Below are 17,375 nucleotides of genomic sequence, written 5' to 3' on the forward strand. Positions count from 1 at the left end.
GCCCATTTAATACATAAGTAACAAATGATCCATGATCCCAATATCAGTATCTAAAATGTGATTTATGAGCACATCCCACATTTTCAATGACATTCGATGCTGGAGCACATGGAATATAGTTAGTCTTTTCTCAACTCCATCCTCCTGCATTCCTGGAAATTTCCGTAACTTGCCTCTCTGGGATATGACTTGTGTCCTTTTTATGGTAACCTACTGTTGTGGTCTCTTAAAAAAACAACAACTAAGGAACACATCTTTATAGAGAAACAAATCATGGCTTTTAAAGGGCCATGAAGAAATGTCAGTGAAGCAGAGTTTCAGAAAGCACAATCATCTCCTGGATGAAAGTGTGTGTGTGTGTGTGTGTGTGTGTGTGTGTGTGTGTGTGTGTGTGTGTGTGTGTGTGTGTGTGTGTGTGTTCATTGCTTTTAGGAGCTTAGATTTTTTTTTTCTATGAAGTGCAGGACAGAGTGTTCGACCATAGCATTAGTTCTTCTGATGGCAACAGCACATCACACACTGGAAAAATGTAATTGGCAGTTTTGAGTTCCAAACTTGAGAAGAGACCACTTGGATTCCTCTATCTCTGCAGGATGTTCACTGGAGGCTAGACATTTAGAGTTCTTATGATTTTTTTTTTACTTTAACCACTAAAAATAAAATGTAAAACAATCCAGCAGATTTATTCTCATAATTAACTGTTTTAAGATACTAAGTAAATATTTCCAGTATATTATCTAATTGTTTTAAGATACTAAGTAAATATTTCTAGAATATTATCTCATTGTTTTAAGATACTAAGTAATTATTTCAAAATACTAGGTCATTGTTTTAAGATACTACGACATCATTTTGAGATACTAAGTCGTTATTTTGATATATTAAGTCATCATTCTGAGATACTGTCAGTGTTTTAAGATACTAAGTCATTATTTAAGATATAAAGTCATCATTTTGAGATACTATCTCATTGTTTTAAGATACTAAGTAAATATTGCTGAGATAATATGTTATCTTTTGTGAGATACTAAGTGGTTATTTTTAGATCCTAAGTCATCATTTTGAGATACAAGGTCATTGTTGTAAGATGCTATTTCATCATTTTGAGATACTAAATTATTATTTTAAAATATTAAGTCATAATTTTGAGTTTCTATGTCATAATTTAGAAAAACTAAGTCATTACTTTGAGATATTAAGTCATCATTTTAAGATGCTAAGTTGTTATTTTGAGATATGATGAACCTCATTTTATAAAAATAATATAAAACATAATAAGAATTTGAATTCAGTTCAGTTGTATTCATATGGTGCTTTTTAAAATTATTGTTATCACATGTCAGCTTTACAAAGATACAAGAACATATGTGTGAAAACAAAGGTAAAGATGCAAGAAAAAAATCATTCATGTGGAGAAACCATCCTCCTCTGCTCAACACCTTACAGTTGTTGTCAAATACAATCTAGATTTATTAAGATTGAATTTAGATAACGTAACTCTTACAAGCCAAGACCCATTTACTGATAGAATAAATGCTTTTATTTAACTTTAGCACTAGTGTGTGTATGATTATGTAAATAAATGAACAAATAAATAATACATAAATAAATGCATGCTTTGGTGAACTGGACACAAAACACCAATGACAACAGTTTTGTGGGTTTGCCAGTTTTATGGTCTCCTCCTGCAGTGAGTTACATCAGCATGAAAACAATGTTCTCACTGCTACACCCAATATCTTCACCAAACTTCCACTGGGCAACAAAAACCACATATCAGATGTTAGTATCACGGTCTGAATTTAGGTATTGTAGAGGACAATTGTGTGTCAGTTACTAAATGCACTAATGACTGGCTGAATATGCATAATTGCTGTGCTATTTTAGAGAACGTCTTCTTGTTGTATGTCAGTGATCAGTCTATTGGACTAAATCGGTATCTATATATACAGTACCAGTCAAAAGGTTTGGACACACTTTCTCATTTAATGTTTTTCTTTATTTCAGTTTTTTATGTACAGTGCCCTCCATAATTATTGGCACCCCTGGTTAAGATGTGTTCTTTAGCTTCTCATAAATTGAGTTTTGTTCAAAATAATATAGGACCACGATGGAAAAAAAGAGTAAAATATAACCTTTAACTCAAGTGAATTTATTCAGTAGGAAAAAAATCCCACATTAAGAAATAATTATTTAACATCAAATCATGTGTGCCACAATTATTAGCACCCCTGATGTTAATACTTTGTACAACCCCCTTTTGCCAACAAAACAGCACCTAATCTTCTCCTGTAATGTTTCACAAGATGGGAGAATACAGAAAGAGGGATCTTTGACCATTCCTCTTTGCACATTCTCTCTAAATCATCCAACGACCTGGGTCCTCTCCTCTGCACTCTCCTCTTCAGCTCACCCCACAGGTTTTCAATGGGGTTGAGGTCTGGGGACTGAGATGGCCATGGGAGGAGCTTGATTCTGTGTGCGGTGAACCATTTCTGTGTAGATTTGGCCACATGTTTAGGGTCATTATCTTGCTGAAAGACCCAGTGACGACCCATCTTCAGCTTTCGGGCAGAAGCCACCAGATTTTGTTTTAAAATGTCCTGGTATTTTAGAGCATTCATGATGCCATGCACCCTAACAAGGTTCCCAGGGCCTTTAGAAGAGAAACAGGCCCACAGCATCACTGATCCCCCGCCGTATTTCACAGTGGGCATGAGGTGCTTTTCTGCATACTCAGCTCTTGTGTTACGCCAGACCCACTTAGAGCATTTGTTGCCAAAAAGCTCTATCTTTGTTTCATCTGACCAAAGCACACGGTCCCAGTTGAAGTCCCAGTACCGCTTAGCAAACTCCAAACGTTTGCGTTTATGATTGTGAGTGAGAAATGGTTTCTTCCGTGCATGCCTCCCAAACAGCTTGTTGGCATGTAGATAGCGCCTGATGGTTGTTTTTGAGACTTTGTGACCCCAAGAAGCTACCATTTGTTGCAATTCTGTAACAGTGAGCTTTGGAGAACTTTTTATTTCTCTTATCATCCTCCTCACTGTGCGTGGTGGCAAAATAAACTTGCGTCCTCGTCCAGGCTTGTTTACCACTGTTCCAGTTGTTTTAAACTTCTTAATAATTCCTCTGACAGTAGATATGGACAGGTGTAGGCGAGTAGCGATTTTCTTGTAGCCATTGCCTGACTTGTGAAGGTCAACACACATCTGCCTCACTTGAATGGTATGTTCCTTTGTCTTTCCCATGTTGAAGATAAATGGCCTCTGTGTCACGTCATATTTATACCCCAGGGAAACAGGAAGTTGTGAATTACTAATTAAATGTTCCTACATACTCTGATCAACTTCGTAAACTACTGTAGAAGTGACAGAAATACTTTTATTAAATTTATTTCCTAAGAATTGTTAGGGGTGCCAATAATTGTGGAACAGGTGATTTTATGAAGAATAATTATTTCTTAGTCTGGGATTTTATTTCCCCCTTAAAATTTACTTGAGTTAAAGGTTGGACTTTACTTTTTTTTCCCATCGTGGTCCTATATTATTTTGAACAAAACTCAATTTATGAGAAGCTAAAGAACACATCTTAACCAGGGGTGCCAATAATTATGGAGGGCACTGTATATATGTATTTTCTACATTGTTGATTAATATTAAAGACATCAAAACAATTAAGAGACAATCATGGAATTATATAGTAAACAAAAAAAAGATTTGGGATGAGTTGGAGCTTCACAGCGTGACCTCTAGAAACTAGGAACTTCAAGACACTGAGAAAACTATTTCAGGTAACTCTACCTCATGAAGCCACTGAGATTAAAATACCAAGAGTGTGAAGATCTGCCCTCAAAGCTAAATATGGCTATTTAAAAAAATCTACAGTATAAAACATATTCTGGTTAGTTTAACACTTTTTGTTTACAAGCTAATTCAGCTTGTGTACCTGTATAGCATTAATCTTAATAAACCTTCAATATTAGATGTACAAAGTAAAAAAATCATAAAAAGAAAGTATAAATATTAAATGAGAAGAGGGGCGCCCAAACTTTTGACTAGTACATATATATATATATATATATATATATATATATATATATATATATATACATACATACCACAGGCTAAGGTGATAATTGTATAGAACTGTGTGTATGAACTGTGTACTGGCGGTTTGGCTGCTTTGTAATCACCAGTCCATGCAGCATATCACAGGCCATGCTGGATTGTCAGACATTAAAAAAAGAAGAAAAAAATGTTTGTATTTTTTGTCAAATCTTTCTTCAAGGCACAGCAAGAGAGCACAATACAAACCACAAATCATTTACATTCAAAACCCTCCCACCCCTTCCCTTCCAATTCCTAAAACAACTAGCAGCAAAGACCAAATACAAAACTTACAAAGAGCATTAGAGAGTTACAGAAGCTGGCACAGCACTCAGAGAGTCAGAGAGCGCTGTGGACTGAAGTAGGGCCAGTATAAGGAAAGGTAGTCTTGTAAACAACATGCAGTCAGTGTTGAAGAGCCAGAGCATCAGTTTCACAAATGCTGGGATGATGCAAGTACTACAATGCTATTATCTAACAACACATGTTTTTTTCTTGAATTTCCTCACTTTTAAAACTTTTTGGGACCCAGTTTACACCTTTGTCACTTCATGTGTTTAACCACATTCATTTACATTTGGTAGATAAATGGGTTTCAGGTTAGACAGGCTAAATCTGGTTGCTGTATGGGGTTTGATTGAAGTTTTTTGCAGATTTATTTACTGGGTTTTTTTTGAATGTGTCTTGGAGAGTTGGATGTGTCTCAGTTGGGTCTAAGACAACCTCATTAAGTGGGGATCTTCAGTGATTGGATCTGATTTAATTTGATTTTGCATTTTTATAAGACTTGGCCTTGTTCACATATAATCCTGATACTCAACATGCATAAAGTGACCAGATGCAAACAGGGTCTTAGACACCTTCCCCTATTAGCATGTGCTGGTCCACTTGGCCTGACCATTTCCCTTCATGATAGACCTCAACCTTCACCTACAATTTCCACTGCTTCACTAGCTGTAATCATAAATGATTAAATATGTAATCAAAATTATAATAAATGTGTAATCATAATTACTGAATTAAAATATAAGCCCTCAGAGGGTTGAGGAATCGAGTTAACGCAAGTACTTACCCCAGTGGCAAAACCTGCCTGAGGATCACTGCAACCCAACACCCGTTTAAAACCCACAAAAATGGTAAACTAAGCTGTTTCTAACTCACTGCAGCAAATTACTTTAAATTCCACAATATTTCAAAACTGTGCCATTTAATTTTTAGGGTTTATTTTTGGCTATGCAAAGTAATCTAAAGGCTAAATGCTAACTGTGTAGCTAAAGGCTACAAGGCTAACGACAACAAAAAAACACCATGGTTGTAAACCTAAAGATTAGAGCCCAAAGAAGCAACTATTCAAATAATTGATGTGCTTTATGTTCACACTTCTAAAAAAAACCCTTTGCACTGCAAAGTTTGTTTGGCTAACTGATTGGTGCTCTGAGGCTAACATAGCCAATTCTGGGCGCATTTCAATTAAAACTCTGCTTCTTAATGTCCACTTTTCTCCTCTTGCTGCGGGTGGACACTCGTGTGATGCAGGTTATGACATAGTTATGAGTCAAAATAGTTAAGTTGTGGAGAGAACGGCCACTCGATTCACAGGAGATTCTGGATCACAATAATATGCACACCAAATAAGGTAAAAAAAAAGGTATACACTAATATGGCAAAAGTCATGGGATTGGATGCAGTATATAAGTTGATAAGAGTTTGCATGTATACTCATGATCACTGGGCATTGTGTTCATGGCAAGGCTACATGACATGAATTTTGAGTGAGACCTGATAGTGGACATTCCATTTACAAGTCATGCATTTATTTAATATTCCTCTTTTCAAAATATCACTTGTGTAGCAGGAATATGTGGAAAGTGGACAGATAGTTAAGTGAGTGGTAATGATTGTGACTGGCGACATCTGGTTAGAATTGTCTGTGCAAACAGACAAGCGACGCTGTCAGAAATCACATCCACATTCAATGCAGGAGGCTCCACATGCATATCCTGCAGATCTGCGAAGCGTTCTTTAGCTTCTAAACATGATAGTAGTTTAAGACATGATAGCAGTTCCTGTCCCATGACATTTGCCATGTCAGTGGATTTTTTTAAGTCTTGGGTCAAGGAGATATGGAGATGATTATGCATTCCCACTTGCTCCAATAAAAGAGCGTTTAAAAAAACAAAAACATATGCCCGGAATCACCTGGTTAGATATCTGTAATAATAATAATAATAATAATAATAATAAAGCACAACACTCTCAATTAAAACATTTTACATAAGATCCAAGTAGCAAGTAAAAAAAGACTCCAACAACATTACGTTATAATAAGAACAGCAAGATAAATAATAATAGCTATTAACAGATCCAAATATATTCCTTTCCATGTCCGGTTTCACTGACTGAGTTTCACCTGCTTTTGCGCTGTCGAGTCCATGTCCACTGTCTCAAGTTTTTAGGGAGCTGCGCTGTGAAAGCTTAGAAAAAAACAAGCAAAAAAAGAGCTTGAAAATCATTGGGGCTGAGGAACCCCTCCTCCACTCCTCCAAAGCGGAAAGGCCAGTCCTCCACGCTTCTGTCGGCCACAGTGCCAGACGTTGGCAGTCTCAACACAGGCCCGAGAAAAACACAAGAGGAAAGGAGAAGACAGAAGGCAAAGTAGAAAGCAAACACCAAGAGTGGCTGCACAAGCCCCCCACTGTGCCAGATTCACTTCTTACATGGAGGTTTTTGAGGAGAACAGAAATGCAGCATAGTGCCTCTGTGTCAGCCTCGAGCTAAGGTGAGGCATTGGGGCTTCTGGTTTTGGTGCGAGCGCTGGATGTAGGCCCGTCATTGGTAGTCCACAGGGCTGTCCATAAGTGGGCTGGAGCAACAGGGGTCTGGGGGAGCATCCTGGAGCACTGTCTCCAGAGTCTCTTCCAGGTCCTTCTCTGTGGCCTCCTCGTCATCATTGTCTGGACCCTGACTGTTTCCCATAGCGCCATAGCTCTGGTGGGCAGGAGAGGGCATGGGGGTCAGACCTAGCTCTGGCTCCAACAGGACCGATGCTATGAAGAGCTGCACAGAGAAAGGGAGAGAGGAGTAAGTGGTCAGAGATTGTAGTCAACTTAAGTGGTCCTTGATTTTGTTTATATATGCAGAGCCCTTCATGTTTTTAGCGGAGGGAAGCGGGGTCATGTGCATAGTGATATAAGTATGGTAATACAAAGAAAACCTAATTCTGTCAGCCCTGACACTGTCAGTCTGCCTGTTCAGAACAACTGTTCTTTCAAAGACTCCATTTCCCAGCAATCTCAGCCCATGGACTAAAATGACTCGTCTGAACACATGACTCCTCAGCGTTCAGCCTCCCCCACCTTCTGATTACTCATTTCCCACACCTGTTTGCTCTTGTATAAACAGTCCTCTGTTTCCTTTGCTCCTCGCCAAGTATTATCTAGTTTTCTAGCTCTGTAACAACGTGTTTTCCTACTCTCTTTTGTCTTCTTGTTATTGACCCGTTTCAGCTCTTTGACTACTCTCTTGCCTATCCTCGTTTAACCTGCTTGTCTTACCGTGTACCGACTCTGGTTTTGGCTTACTACGTTCTGGTATGTTGCTATTTATTGCTGCCCCATTGTTTACTTGCTGTACTGTGTACACTAGACCCTTTTTGAATCTGTGTTTACAATAAACCTGTGTTTTTAATCAGCACTTGTCTCACCTTGTCCTGGCCCAGCTGACAAATTCTAAGACCTATTTGGTGTGTTAACTTAACAAACTGAAATACCGTAGAAACATTTTTCACACTGTAAGTTAAATGTTGAGTCATCTCAAACAAATATCTTTGTGTGGATTATGAGTTTATATCTTAAAATAAAAAAAATCTACATACAATTCTTATTCCTAATTGGCTATAAAAATAATTTACGCAGTTTGCACAGTTACTAGGATAAACACCAAACTGCCAGAACATTAAAACTATCTGGCTAAAGTTGTGTAGACCCTTCTCATGCAATCAAAACACTCTGACTTGTGAAGGCATGGATTCCACAAACATAGCTAGCACGAAGTTTTCAGCCATTATTAGTGCTACAGTAGCACTTCTTTTGGATTGGAGCAGATGGACAAGCATGTACTACTGCACACAATCAATTTGTAGGCTGCTAACTCTTCAGTGGCATCGGCATCGGCACCTATTTTTGAAACCCAGCTCCAATCTCTATAAATGGAAAAAGACCAAAATACTCAAAACTGAAGGCCAAATTACTTAAATCTAATAAAAAACACAATATAAATAGTATGTCGGATGTTGTTTCTGGCTATTGCACTTGCGCAGGTCTCCATACTGGGGGTGGAGGGCGATTTGTTGGTGCTATTTCCCCTCTAGTGCAACAGTGTATCCAGCAATTGTTTTCTGTTTCAGGGATAGAACTTTATCTGTAGAAGATTTTAAGTCAAGCCTTACAAGGATTCCTATTCACACTTCAACCAGTGGCCTTTCATTTATAATGATAAGTGAGCACAGGGTGCTCCTGACCCGGCCATTGACTCTATGATTGTCCTTTCTTGGAGCATGTTTGGTAGGTAATAACCACTGCATAACAGGAACTCCCTACACGATGTGATGTTTTGGAGACGTTTGTTTTTCCTACTTCAAAAACATTAATGCTAAGAATTGACTATTTAACTATTCAACTCACTGACAGATCATCCATGTAGTTCCCATCACTTCACATCAATGGTTTTAATGTTATGGCTGATTAGGGTAAGCTTTCTTTCCCAGCAACATCAGCTCCAAGCACAAAAATAAAGACACAGACTTCAGACACTAAGCATGATTGGGTACATTAGTTCTAATGGGGAAAGCATCTCTATTCATTTAATCATGAAAATAAAAAGCACATAATAAATTAAATTAAGAAACAGGTACATTAGCAGTGGTCACAGTGGATGCAGTGCTTCTCTCTGTATCACTGTAGGCTCCTTCTGTCGTTTGATCAGACATCTAAAACAAAAGGATAAAAACAGGGATGAAGGCATGAACAAAGACCATAAAAGAGCTTTAACTAATTGTTTTTTGATATGTAATCTTTGCTCTGTTGTAACACACAACGACTACACAGCATATACAATTATTTGGCTCACCTGATAGCTTGTTAGTCTGTCAGGCTTTAGTTTTTTCAGGCAGAGGCCAAAGAAGGAGAAAGTTATGGAGAAAAGTAAAGTTACGAATGTGAAGAGAGTAATGGGTTGACCTGGACCTGAAACCAAAATAAGCACACTAGTTATGGCACCTTGAAATATGACTATAACACATTTCACAACCATTCCTAAAGCCCATTTCCACAGGAAGTGAGACAGGTATGAGCAAGAGATTATTGTTTTTCTGTGACAAGCTAAGTATACGCCCTAAATGGCTTTACTTATTTTTAAGTATTATTTAAATAAAATTATGAAGACTAAATTTGACTACAGCTTTTAAAATAAGCCCCATGGGCAATTATATGTTTTGAAAGTAAATAAACACTACTCATTAAGAGTTGCAGTTTGTAGCAGTGTTTATTTACCTAGATTATACATTTGGCAAAAATATGGTATATATATAAAACTGCAAATTATGTTTTTTTGTGTTCTCCCTTTACTACCGTCCAGTCTGCACTACAACTCCATAATACCCCACTATCTGATGTGACATAACAAAACAGGAAAAGACAGGACAGGCATATACACCATACTTGTGCTGGGCACAGGAGGAACTTGGCTTCTGCCTTTAACCCATCTGTGCAGTGAATACACACATACACACTATTGAGCACACTAAGAACACACACATGCCCGGAGTGGTGGGCAGCCATTGCAGCCGAGCATTAAGTGTTAAAGGCCTTTCTAAAGGGCCTAACAGTGTTGGTCTCACAGTAGTGCAGTAACACGTGTCCACAACTATGTTTCACAGACTAAAATCAGACAGTTTAGGACATTTTTGTCAAGCAGCAAGTTTACCGTGTCTTGTGTAAAATGGGCTTAAGTCACACCTCAAAAGCTGAGCCTTTATGTCCTGTTCATATTGAACACACTTAATGGTGTCATCTACTATTGTATCATTTAAAAAACAAATGTCTTGTTTTTTTTGTCTGTAATGTAACAACTGGCCTGTGCATGTCTTTAATATCTTGGTGTGGAAAAATAACATTAATGAACAATATCATGTTTCTTTTTTTCAGCCACCTCAGCTATCGTATACACAGCAAATTTGTCAGTGTGTCATCAAATTAACATTGTTATTGTAAAAAATTACACTCATGGTATTGAATCAACACTAATACTCTAGCAAAAATATAGGCCCTCCCTGACAGTGTTACATTCAGAAACATGTCATGGTAATAAAAGAAAATCCAGGATTCTAAACGATTGTAAGATGCTATAAAGAAAGATGAGTATTTGGTAGTTACCAAATCTGAGCACTGAGAAGAAGAGCAGCCAGAACATGCAGAGGATGGGCGCCACCAGCACCTGACTGATAGCAGCAGAGTGGATGTGCTGGCTGAGCTTGGTGGGAATATAAGCGTAGTAGATGTTGTATCGGTCCACCATGTGCTTCAGTATCAGATACAACAACCCTAAAAAAACAGGTACACACAATTGGCATTTTATTAGGTTTATCAGTTTACGATAAGGGTGTGATAATTTAGGCTAGCACTCTGCATAGTGCTAACCGATATGTTATACAGCAATCAGCCATAACAATAGCACCACTGACAGGTGAAGTGAAAAACACTGATTATCTTAGTGCCTGTCAAGAAGTGACATACAATATACAGCTCTGAAAAAAATTAAGAGACCCCTTTCAATTTCTAAATCAGTTTCTCTGATTTTGCTATTTGTAGGTATATGTTTGAGTAAAAGGAACATTGTGGTTTTATCCCAAGTAACAAATACAAATATTGTCATTTAGAGCATTTATTTGCAGAAAATGAGAAATGACTAAAATAACAAAAAAGATGCAGAGCTTTCAGACTTCAAATAATGCAAAGAAAACAAGTTCATATTCTTATAGTTCATAGAGTCCAGAAATCAATATTTGGTGGAATAACCCTGTTTTTTTTAACAGTTTTCAGGCATCTTGGCATGTTCCCCTCCACCAGTCTTACACACTGTTTTGAATAAATGTATGCCTCTCCTGGTGCAAAAATTCAAGCAGTTCATCTTGGTTTGAGGACTTGTGATCATCCATCTTCCTCTTAAATATATTCCTGAGGTTATTTGATAAAATCAAAGAAACTCTTAACTCTTAAACTCTTGGTCTCCAGATCTGTATATTGTAGAGCAAGGTGATGAAACTTAAAGCAGAAAAAAATGAGAGCATGGGAAGCTAAACTCCTCCAACTAGGGCCAATTTGTGATGGATTGACACTTATTAATGAGGCTCATTGCTTTTATCATCCAAGTCTTGCCTCACAACTAACAGGATTAATGGCTTACGTGGAGTCCATGCCTCAAATGGTCAGATCTGATGTGGCAGCAAAAGGGATTTAATATCAGGCAGGTGGTGTTAATGTAATGGCTGATCAGTGTAAGTCAGAGCTTTAGTGCAAAGCAAAAATAACAAACTTCACATTTTGGCTGAGTGACTACATCTGAGGTGAGGAGAAAGTTATGCAAAGTTACGTCATTTTTATTTTCTTTATGTTTACTGACAAACAAGAACTAAGTATGGAGTGACGAGTTGTTTTGGTTGCTATCAATAAAGATAATCAGGGTTTTTGGTCTTTTCACATGATTTTACACAGGTGTGTCTGAAGGTCCAGATTCAGGTAGCCGATGCCAGATGAACTCAGCACAGGGGAAAATTATGATGGTGGATCGCAGCGTAGTAAATAAACAGTCATAATGTGCGGCGGTGACAGAACAGGCGTGGAGTGGGCGTCTGGCTCTCGGCTAGACGGGTCGGAGCGTCTGGAAGACTAGAGTGGCGTTCACACCTCGCGGCCACGTTACACAGAGATACTGAGATACTGTCGGCGATATGGCTCAGACACCCACGCAGCACACACTCCACTGAGGAGGAGAAGCAGAGGACAGGAGTGGAGGGAGGAGGAGGAGGAAGAGGGGGAGAGGAAGACGAACACGAAGCAAAAGTAGCACAAAAGAGAAACATAGGAGCAGAAAACTACAGGAAATCACAAAGGACTAAATAAAGGATATTTAAGAGTATGGTGTGAGGCAAGACAAACCACAAAAAGAATCTGGAAAATGCCTTAATCTGAATTGAATAAATATACTCAATAGATAAGCACAAAAAGGACATTTATATAATTTGTTCATTATCATTTGTTAAAAGACCGAAGATAATACATGGTATAGGTGGGCGATATAAAGGGCAATATAAATGTTAACGTTAAATTTAGCACCTTCAACAATAGATACAGTTCCTCCTCTTCAGAAGGTGTTGGATGTGAGTTATTTGTTGTTCTACAATATTCTGATCTTTTTGTTTTGTACTGATCCTATTATTTTGCATCCTATTATGATGCAAATCTCTTAATGCTAAATATTAACTGATGCCGATCTGATCTTTTGTTTGTATAAATAATTCAGCCACACTGTCAGGTTTGTGATGCAGGAGCACGGAGAGGAGGCGGAGAACAATTTATTCAACAATAAAGGAACAAACAAACTATAAACCAAAAAACTGAACACTGAGAACACATAGAAAAACACAACCAAACACAACCTGAACTGACACAAACACGTACAAGAACCGACATGAAGAATGGAAACACACAGACTATAAATACACATGGACCAAAACAGGAAACAGAAACACCTGAGACAGGTTAACAAGGGGGCGGAGCTACAACTGAACAGGTAAGAAGACACAGATGGGAGCACATTGAAGAATACAGGACTGGGGCGGCGCTACAAATGAACACAGACAGGGGCACATGGAGGAACATGCACAGAGGGAAAAGGTAAATAAACAGAGAAACACGAGCACAGAAGAAAAACGACAGGGAACAGACACACACATGCTTTATTAAATTGCTTTATTCAATTGATTTTTTACCTAATGCGTGATTGTGGATTGATTATTTAGTTTAGTAGTGACTTAATAAAATAAATAAAATTCACTTTGTGTTTAAGTGTGTGATAAACACTCTGGACCGATATCTGTCCGTGTTTGTCGACTACTGATGTGAAATAAATGTTTTATAGTAGAGAGGATTTTGCTATGATTTGGGCTTCTATAGCATGTGTGTGTGTATTAGCATTAGCCTTAGTCTGCACACGATTCTGAGCATGCTGTTCAGTGGGGGTTTAAAAATTACGTTCACTCACCGAATGGTACAATGACGGGGCAGGTAATGCTGTAGGTCATACTGACGGAAAAGATGCACATGGTCCAGGCGTACTCCAACCCAAACTGGAACTCAAAGGCCTGACTCTGCAAGGAGGAACAGAGAATAGGCATAAAGGAATGAAGATTTTAACCCTATAGTTCCAGAGTGTTATACTTTTTATTTATTTTAATATATACAGTATCAGGTAAAATTCTCATTCAATGTATTTATTTGTATGTTTTTTTCCTACATTGTAAATTTCTGTTGAAGTTATCCAGATTTTGATAGAACACATATAAGGAAATATGTAGTAACTTAAAATACTCTGTGAAGCATTTGGGTGGCTCTTATCTGAGGTGCTGTTAACTTGCAGATTCTGAGGCTGGTAACTTTGATTAACATTTCTGGTGAAACAGAGGCAACTCTTGGTCGTCCTTTCCTGGGGTGGTCCTGATGAGAGCCAGTTTCATCATAACGTTTTTGAATGTTTTTTGCGACTGCGCCTTAGGATAATGTCAAAGTTCTAGAATTTTGTCAGATGGACTGACCTTCATTTCTTAAGGTCTTTTTTTTTTTTTTTTTTTTTTTTTTTTTAAAAGAGTAGTTCTTGCCATAATATGGATTAGAACATTACTCAAATAGGGCTATTCACTGTATACCAACTCTACCTCTTCACAACTTTACAACTGATGCTCTCAAACTAACATTAAGAGGACAAGAAATTCAGGTAATTCAATCTTGACAAGTTCAACACAGCTATTAACTGAAAGATATTCCAGGTGACTCTACATTATAAAGCTACTGCAATAATTCAATTTCTTCAAAGTTTGGATGACTTTAGTATCAATGTACAATGCAAAAAAATATTATTACATAAATAACAAAAAAAAACCCCACTAAATTGAAGATGTGTCTGGTTGACTGGTACTGTATATACATGTAAATATTTACAAACATATTAAAGCTCCCAACAGATATTACATCCAGAAAAAAACATTGCTGCTCTAAGTCTGTATGGGATTTCTGTGTGAGAGCTTTCTAGTCGTGGAATTTTAAAAATGACCTCAAGATATCTGCCGAGCCATCTTGGGTTAGAACATTTTTCTTCACTAACAAGCAAAAATTCCATCAGGCACTGATGAGTAATAACTCGCTCACCCGTTTAACATGGATGCGCTCAGCCTTGGACTTGGCAAAGCAGAGGCGCAGTGAATACACCAACAGTGCAGGAATCCTCAGCAACTCCATTGCTGTGCCAAGTAGACTTGATGTGATGACATAGTTCACAAAAAATGCTCCATTATCAGGCAAGAACACACATCTGTAAAAAAATAAAAAGACAAAAGCATTTGAAAGGAAGATGAGATGGATATTAATGAGAGCTTGAATTTGTATAATTATTGCAGACAGTTAGATGCATTAGAAGAGCTTTAACGTACTGGAATTTCACATCTTTATCATCCAAGAAGTTTGTGTCGAAGAGCCACCTGAAGAAAAAATCCAAACTAGAGAACAGATAAACTGGATCAGACCAATTCATGACATGTCGTTTTTATACATTCTGAAATGATTCTAGGTTATATATTTTGTTATAGATGCTGCACACAGAATACAATAATAGCATAAATATACCTGGATAGACCAAGAGAAGGTAGAATAATGACCATGAAGATCAGAAGTAGAAAGCACTTGTGCATGGTGGTCTGATTCTCACTGGACCTAGAGAAAGACACAGCATTACACATAATGATCTGTATAGCATCACATTCTGCACTATTGCTTTGATCTATTATCTATTACTTAAACTGGTCAAAATCTCTCAAAGCTCAATTTAGTCTTCTTGCAAAGATTCTTCACATCCTGAATGTACTGATAGTGTAGATTTACCTAATTCTCTGGATTTTCTGTGCTATACTCTTGATGGCTTTAGCTTCTAAAAATTCCTCCTTAAAAACCTTGGAACAACTCAGTCAGTCTGCACTACTTTGCTTGTACAGTTGCAAGAGAAAGTAAGTGAACCCTTATTTATGCAGAAATCCAAGTAATCCCAAAGGGGCTCACATACTTTTTCCCCCCTCACTGTGAAAGTTAACATGTGTTCAATAAAACCATGTAAACATATAATTGTGTGTTTGTGTATTTGTGTGTTATTGTTTAAGCAGACTGTGTTTGTCTATTGTTGTGATTTAGATAAAGATCAGAACACATTTAATGACCAATTTATGCAGAAATTCAAATAATCCCACAGGGTTCACATACTTTTTCTTGCAACTGTATTTACCGATTAGTAATGCTTAAAGTGTAATAAATGTCACAAAGCATAAGGGGTTAAATTAATCCTAGTTTCATGCTTTGGCTAAAAAACATGTTTTTAACTACTGTTGATTTTAAAATATTTAAAAAAGAAAATAACCTGTAATAGAACTAAAAAACTTTTTGTATCAATTACCTTAAAACAACAGTATCAGTATGATTCTGATGTTACACTGTTACACTACAATTGTAATAAGGATAACGGTGTCTCGATGGTTGGCAATCGGGGCTCAGCCCACTGCTACTGCACTGTGTAACTTTGGTGGAGTGTGTACAAGACGTCTCGCTAGAACTATGTAATGCTGTTATGTCAAAGTCATACTTGTAAAAAATCCTGTAATTCTCTGATATTACTCTACAGTGTCAGTCCACGCATATTTTGTCTCTCTTATACAGCTGCTGACGAGGGGGTACTCATAGTGTGATTTACTGTGTTTACGTAAGTGGAGTAATAGGGAAGTACATTCCACAACTGAAGGGGAAGCCTGTGTGCAAAAATCACCAAATGATTATATAATGCTGTTTACAGTGTTTGAATTATATAGTTGTTCTTTATAATATATATATATATATATATATATATATATATATATATATATATATATATATATATATGTTGGGCTGTGTTAACCCTTCTAGAACCATCGGTTTAATATTCCTCTAGGTTAATCTATTAACTTTTTTTTAAACTTATTATTTATTTATTTTACATAGTACAATATAATGTAATACAAATACAAATCTACATATTCCTTTTGTCCAGTATTTTGCCTAATTCACATCAATTTTGCGGCCGTATATAAAAAAAAGTACAAAGATAAGAGAATGATTAAAATAAATGCAAAAAAAAAAAGAAATCCACTCCTGAATAATTCACAGTCACATACACACTGAGCATTTAAAATGAAATGAGATGGACCACAAAGAACACCAATAAGTCCCACTAATACACACAGGGCCCCACCGCTTGGTAAAGATCCGTTTTTGAAGCCTTAGTGTATATGTTATCTGATAAACATCCCACAGCTTTTGTATCCATAGATTGTATGTTGGGGGGTCTGGGTTCATCCATTTTTACGTAATTCACTTCAGAGCTACTGTAAGTTATATTCCAAGTAAATATTTTTTGGACCTCCCGACCACACCATCGGGAGTAACTCCCAGTAATGCCACTGTAGGATCCTGTGGGAGATCCTGTTGGAACACTTCTTTAAGAGCATCATACACAACTTTCCAAAAGATCTGTAGTTTAGGGCAGAGCCAGAATATGTGAGTGTGATTTCCAGTTTGCGTTCCACAATGTCTTCAGCACACACTACTATGTGTTGGGCCCATGACTTTTACAATTGTGCAGAATTCCTTTGTGAATTTGGTTGCCATTGGATTTATCATATTTTGTGGAGTCTGACAAGGTTTTATATTGGGCCCTATTACAAAGCTGATGTTAATTATGATAGTAATGTTGTTATGAGATTTACAAAAGGATTTGTATGCAGGTTCTAAAAGATTTAAAGTTATTGGTGATGATTTGATATTTGATCATTTTCCCCAAAAATATACGTTTTATAGATAATGCAAACACCTGGAATTAATATAATGCTTATAAAAACTCCTCTGGAAGATCTGAGGGCGG

General features: G+C 37.2%; 1 protein-coding gene across 1 annotated transcript in view; it reads right to left on the reverse strand.

Annotated features, from left to right (window-relative positions):
- Nucleotides 1–4,260: 4,260 nt before the first annotated feature.
- The window catches only part of tmem63c (transmembrane protein 63C), a 56,831-nt gene continuing 43,716 nt past the window's right edge, over nt 4,261–17,375 (reverse strand). The window contains exons 16-23 of the mRNA XM_049464120.1: nt 15,062–15,148; nt 14,869–14,934; nt 14,588–14,750; nt 13,428–13,533; nt 10,541–10,708; nt 9,237–9,352; nt 9,022–9,096; nt 4,261–7,166 (exon numbers count right to left, since the gene is read on the reverse strand). Coding sequence (XP_049320077.1) covers nt 6,939–7,166; nt 9,022–9,096; nt 9,237–9,352; nt 10,541–10,708; nt 13,428–13,533; nt 14,588–14,750; nt 14,869–14,934; nt 15,062–15,148 — 1,009 coding nt within the window. The 3' untranslated portion in view covers nt 4,261–6,938. The remainder of the gene's footprint in view (nt 7,167–9,021; nt 9,097–9,236; nt 9,353–10,540; nt 10,709–13,427; nt 13,534–14,587; nt 14,751–14,868; nt 14,935–15,061; nt 15,149–17,375) is intronic.

This window comes from Astyanax mexicanus, chromosome 14 (assembly GCF_023375975.1).
Source record: "Astyanax mexicanus isolate ESR-SI-001 chromosome 14, AstMex3_surface, whole genome shotgun sequence".
NCBI classification, from domain to species: domain Eukaryota; kingdom Metazoa; phylum Chordata; class Actinopteri; order Characiformes; family Acestrorhamphidae; genus Astyanax; species Astyanax mexicanus.